This window comes from Palaemon carinicauda, chromosome 27 (genome assembly GCF_036898095.1).
Source record: "Palaemon carinicauda isolate YSFRI2023 chromosome 27, ASM3689809v2, whole genome shotgun sequence".
Taxonomy (NCBI): domain Eukaryota; kingdom Metazoa; phylum Arthropoda; class Malacostraca; order Decapoda; family Palaemonidae; genus Palaemon; species Palaemon carinicauda.
The window spans coordinates 50,655,830-50,661,928 of record NC_090751.1 but is presented as its reverse complement, the minus strand read 5'-3'; the positions used below and the strand labels follow the sequence as shown (position 1 = coordinate 50,661,928).

The 6,099-nt window shown below is 37.6% G+C and overlaps 1 protein-coding gene across 1 annotated transcript; it reads right to left on the bottom strand.

The window, feature by feature from the left end:
- Positions 1–1,064: 1,064 nt before the first annotated feature.
- Positions 1,065–5,855, bottom strand: LOC137620905 (uncharacterized). Its single transcript, XM_068351350.1, has 2 exons — positions 4,712–5,855; positions 1,065–4,090 (listed from the first exon to the last, which is right to left on the bottom strand). The coding sequence occupies exons 1-2, from the start codon at positions 5,475–5,477 to the stop codon at positions 1,065–1,067; spliced, it is 3,792 nt and encodes a 1,263-aa protein (XP_068207451.1). The 5' UTR covers positions 5,478–5,855.
- Between the last annotated feature and the right edge of the window lie 244 nt (positions 5,856–6,099).

The following is a 6,099-nucleotide window of genomic DNA, read 5'->3' as shown; positions in this document are numbered from 1 at the left end:
ACGGACCAATTCTTAAATACTTAAAAGTTTATTGCCGACAGATTCCGGCACATAACATATTTAATTTATTGACCTTTTATCACTTTATACATATATAGCTTGAGCTTTAATAATAATGATCTTCAGCAGAGACATTAGAGTGGAATAATAAAACATACCAAAACATTTTAAATAATTATTAACCAAAAAAAGAACCCATAAACGTATAAAGGAAGTAATGAAAAAAGTTACAAACAATCCAATTGAAAGTTACAATAGTTGATGAAATTCTGTAAGTTACAGTTTCTTAAACAGAGGGGAGGCAAGTATTATGTAATTAATAATACTGATCCAAATGATCAGGGGGATACCCCACGGGAACATCTGCAAGAGGGACATAACACATCGTTGCTACCAACAGTCAACAGGGCTAACTTCCTCATTGAGGCCAATCCTCATCAACTATATCGTCTGGGAACCTATACCGTGCAAGATCATTGAAGCATTCCGCTTCCACAAAGCGCGCTTTCTAAATAAACTCGCTACCTTCGTAGCCAACGATGCACGATACCCAGAACGATCACTGAAGTATAGCCATAATCACACTCGCAACGCACAGCTATTCAAACGTCCACTCTCGTCTACTGCAGAGTTCCGTGTCCCCCCTGAAGGTACACCTCACGCCTCCAACGTCACCTGCTGTAACAGTAATATTGACATATGATTAGGGAACTATGGTATCTGAAGAATATGAAATAACCCAAAACAGTAGTTTTGGAAAGAATTATTTCTTACAAACTATTACGGGATCGTAACACCCCCACCCTTAACAAAAAATCACATTGATTTTATTAAAGTGCATGCTAGCAAGCAAAATAATCTTAGTAGCAATATAACCTGCAGATTTCTTTCCAAACCTTATCTCCACAAAGAAAAACAAAGTTGCACACAATAATTCCTTTACAATAGTCATGCAAAGTATACAATCTACAGACTAAACAAAACATAGGATACCTTACAAAATTCTCAATAGAAACGCAAACAGATTAATTACATATACAAAGCAAACATGCGGGATAACATCATTACATTCTAGACAGGGCATCTGGTATATTGTTATCTTTGCCAGGAATGTGAATAACTTCCAAATTATAATCCTGCAAAAACATTGCCCAGCGGGTAAGTCTACGATTTTTATTATTGAACTGCTGGATATATTTCAGTGGATTGTGATCTGTATATACTATAACTTTACCACTCTGAGCACTAATATATGCTTCGAAATGCAGAAGAGATAATATAAGAGCAAGAGCCTCTTTTTCTATCACTGAATACTTAACCTGATGCTTATTCAATTTTTTAGAAAAATATGAAATCGGATGACTTACTCCATCCTCACACACCTGCAGCAGAACAGCACCTACCCCTTGATCCGAGGCATCTACCGCAAGGCTAAAAGGAAGTTCAAAGTTTGGTGCCCTGAGAACGGGACTAGAAGTCAATACACATTTAACTATTTCAAATGACTCTTTACATTTGTCATCCCACACAAATTTGGAATGCTTTCTCAACAAGTTGGTTAAAGGTGCAACAACATCTGAATAATTAGCAACGAAACGGCTGTAGTAACCAGCCATTCCTAAGAATCTCTGCAATTCTCTCTTTGATGAAGGTACAGGGAATTCTTTAATCTTTGCAACATTAACCTCTTTAGGAAGTACTTCACCTTTCCCAACTACATGACCCAAAAAGGTTACAGTAGCTTCACAAAAGACAGACTTGCTGAGATTAATCACCAAACCAGCATTGGACAGAGCAGTTAACAATGCCTCCAAAATCACCAGATGGGTTTCAAATTCATTAGAATAAACGATGATATCATCAATATAAACAACACAATTTTTTATTCCCCGAGTAACCATGGCCATTAATCGTTGAAAAGTGGCAGCGGCGTTCCGCATGCCAAAGGGCATCACTTCGAATTGATACAAACCATCAGCTGTCACAAACGCCGATACCTCCTTTGCTCGATTACTCAAAGGGACCTGGTAATATCCTTTTAGGAGATCAATTTTCGTAATGAACTTTGAATTTCCTACCTTATCAATGCAATCGCCAACACGCGGAATAGGAAAAGAATCTGCCTTTGTTGCTTTGTTGACCTTGCGATAATCAATGCATAATCGACTTTGTCCATTCTCCTTTGCAACAACTACAATTGGTGAGCTCCACGAACTGCTGCTGGGTGTAATTAAATTATTAGTTAGCAAATAGTTTATTTCCTTTTCAACAAATTCTTTCTTAACAGGATTTAAGCGATAAGGGGCTTGCTTAATTGGCGTTTCACTCTCTAATTCAACATCGTGCTGTACTAAAGTGGTCCTACCTGGTGTATCTCTGACAGTCTCGGGAAACTTCATTAACACTTTCAGTAATCCATTAATTTGGTTAGTACTCAGGATAGGACTTCTACACACATTAAGTAACAAAACAGAATTATTACCCGGCCAAGCAAATTCTTTCTCCGAAGTTACACATTTCGAATTAACCTCCTCTGAAACAGACAAAACCACTGTTTTCTCTCGCTCAAAGTACTTTTTTAACATGTTAATATGACATTGCAAATTACGATCAGGAAGCTTAATAATGTAATTCAAATCATTCACTTTGCTTAGAACTTCAAAGGGTCCCAAAAACTTATTCTGTAACGAACCTCTTACACCCTGTGACAAAACCAGTACTTTATCTCCAGGAACAAAGACCCTTTCCTTAGATTTTAAATCATACAAAGACTTCATCTTGCTTTGACTCTTCAGTAAATTACTCTTTGCTATTTCCCACATTTCGTAAAGCTTGCCCTTACCATCATTAATTAAATCAGCAATATTCACTTCGCTCGGCCCATTACCTTCCCAAACTTCCCTTAACAACTCTAATGGACCTCTTACTTTATGCGCAAACACCAAGTTGAATGGAGCAAAATTTGTTGTCTCATTTGGTATAGACCGCACTGCAAACAACAAATAAGGAAGATATTCTTCCCACAAACCAACCTTTTCATTGCACATCTTCCGAATCATTGCCTTCAAAGTTTGGTGGAATCTTTCTACAATTCCCTGTGACTCCGGATGGTATGGAGTAGAAGGTTTATGTTCAATTCCAAAATTCTTAAACTGCTGCAGCAATAGTTTAGATAAAAAATTAGTTCCACGATCAGACTGGATGGTTTTAGGAAGACCAAACCTAGAAAAATAATTGATCAAATGTTTGGCAATGACCCTAGCTTTCTGGGACTTAAGAGGGATAGCCTCGGGATATCTGGTTAACCTGTCTATGATAGTTAATATGTACTCAGACCCTACTTTCGAACGAGGTAAGGGACCCACGACATCAATGACTACATGCTCGAAGGGTTCTCCTGAAGAAGGAATGGGAGAAAGGGGAGCCTTAGGAATTACCATATTAGGCTTACCAGAAATTTGGCACTGGTGACACGTCTTACAATATTTCTTGACATCTCTTTTCAGAACTTTCCAATAGAAATTTTTCCTAACCCTATCAAAGGTTTTAGTAATACCCAAGTGACCAGCAAACAAATCATCATGAGCTTTTCTTAATATACCATTTCTGAATTTAGAAGGTACAACAATTACCCTATGCTTCAACAGATTTCCCTCTCGTTTCCGAATAGGAACAATTACTTTATAGAGAACTTCATTATCCACTTCATAATCTACTCCTTTACCCTCTTTCAACTTAATTTTAATATTTTTAATCTCAATGTCTTCATTTTGAACCCTTACTAGGTCATTTCTATTACAATTCATTACTTTTTCAGAGCAAATAGATTTATTGTTACTTACGTGATCTAATGAATCTGCATTAAATAAACTCTCCAAATCAGGATGCTCAACTTCAAAATCGGTACTTTTGCCTGACCTAGTTGTCACAAGCACAGTTTCAGGTTTAGGTACTAACACCTGTGGATTGGCAAAAACTGTCGGATTACAACTTACTTTACCTTGAGCAAGATCATTTGCCAAAACAACATCAACCTCAGGTATGGGGAGAGTATCAACAACCGCAAACTTAGCCTCCCTGGCAACAATGTCTGAAAAAAAATACAGTTCAACTACCGGGCAAGATATCCACTCGTTTCCAACACCTTTAATAAGTTTATGCTCATTCAACCACTTACTGCCCACTGGAATGGCTTTCCGTAGAATTAAAGATTGAGAAGACCCTGTATCTCTAAGTACATTGACATTTTGACACTCTTGCCAACTTTCAAGTGTGGTGATTTTACCTTGAGATTTAAACCACTTAAAGTCGTCATCCACTTCCTGTTTATTATTAACGAGCATGGCAGAACCCCTTTTAGGACACTTAGTAGCTATATGCCCATTTTTACCACAACAAAAGCAAGTTACCCTGCCCTGGTACTTAGATTTAAAATGCTTTTGGGGAGAAGCAGGACTACTCTTAAATTGATTACCATCATTAGCAGTTACGTTAACCCCTGTAGGCAATTTAACAGTTTCACAAGTATTATATTTACCTTTAGCAGCAGGCCTAGAATAACTATTATGAGTTATCACATACCCATCAGCTAACCGAGCAGCACTCGCTAAATTGTCAATTTTCTTTTCATCTAAGAAAATGCAAAGGTCTTTAGGCAAATTGTGCTTAAAATTTTCCAATAACATTAACTGACACAATTTAGCATACTCACAATTGACATCGCTGGATCTCAACCAATTTTCAAAATGTTTCTCCATTTCACGAGCAAACTCCACGAAAGTTTGATTGGAGGATTTTCGACTGTCACGAAACTTTACTCTGTAGGCTTCAGGAACCATCTCATAAATCCTTAAAATGGCTTCTTTCACTTTAGCATAATCTTTACTATCTTCTAACGACAGAGAAGCCCAAGCCTTTAGGGCCTTCCCGGAGAAAGCAGTCTGAGCCATGAATGCCCACTTATCCTCACTCCAATTGAAATTTGCCGCTACCTTCTCAAAAGCTATGAAAAATTCTACGACGTCACTCTCGTCAAACTTTGGTACGTACTTCAACATACGGGAATCTTCATTACCAGAAATGGGAGATTGGGAACCCGTCAGCCTGGCCAACTCCAACTCATGATCACGTTTCTGCTGTTCATTTTCTAACTGCTTCATACTAAGTTCATGTTCACGCCGGTTCTGTTCATCTTCAAACTCGAGTTTTTTCAAATCAAGTTTCAGTCGAAGCTTCACTACCTCGCAGTCTTCGTCGATTTCTTCTTCCAAAAGCTTGAAGTCAACGTCCACTCCATCCGGAACAAGATGCGCTATAATACCTTTCCTTATGTCATCATTAGTACTACTAAGCGTAAAATCCAACTCTAAATAATCCGACACAACCAGCAGTTCCGACTTTTTAATAGTAAACAATTTACTACGCCAATTGTCTCTACTAAGAAAACGAGCGGCATCGTCAGTAGTTTCAATTTCCATGTTTTTATCATTAATTATACAATCCAACTCAATGACACTGCTGAAGATCCCGCTGAGGATGCCAAAAATATGTTACGGACCAATTCTTAAATACTTAAAAGTTTATTGCCGACAGATTCCGGCACATAACATATTTAATTTATTGACCTTTTATCACTTTATACATATATAGCTTGAGCTTTAATAATAATGATCTTCAGCAGAGACATTAGAGTGGAATAATAAAACATACCAAAACATTTTAAATAATTATTAACCAAAAAAAGGACCCATAAACGTATAAAGGAAGTAATGAAAAAAGTTACAAACAATCCAATTGAAAGTTACAATAGTTGATGAAATTCTGTAAGTTACAGTTTCTTAAACAGAGGTGAGGCAAGTATTATGTAATTAATAATACTGGTCCAAATGATCAGGGGGACACCCCACGGGAACATCTGCAAGAGGGACATAACACATCGTTGCTACCAACAGTCAACAGGGCTAACTTCCTCATTGAGGCCAATCCTCATCAACTATATCGTCTGGGAACCTATACCGTGCAAGATCATTGAAGCATTCAGCTTCCACAAAGCGCGCTTTCTAAATAAACTCGCTACCTTCGTAGCCAACGATGCACGAT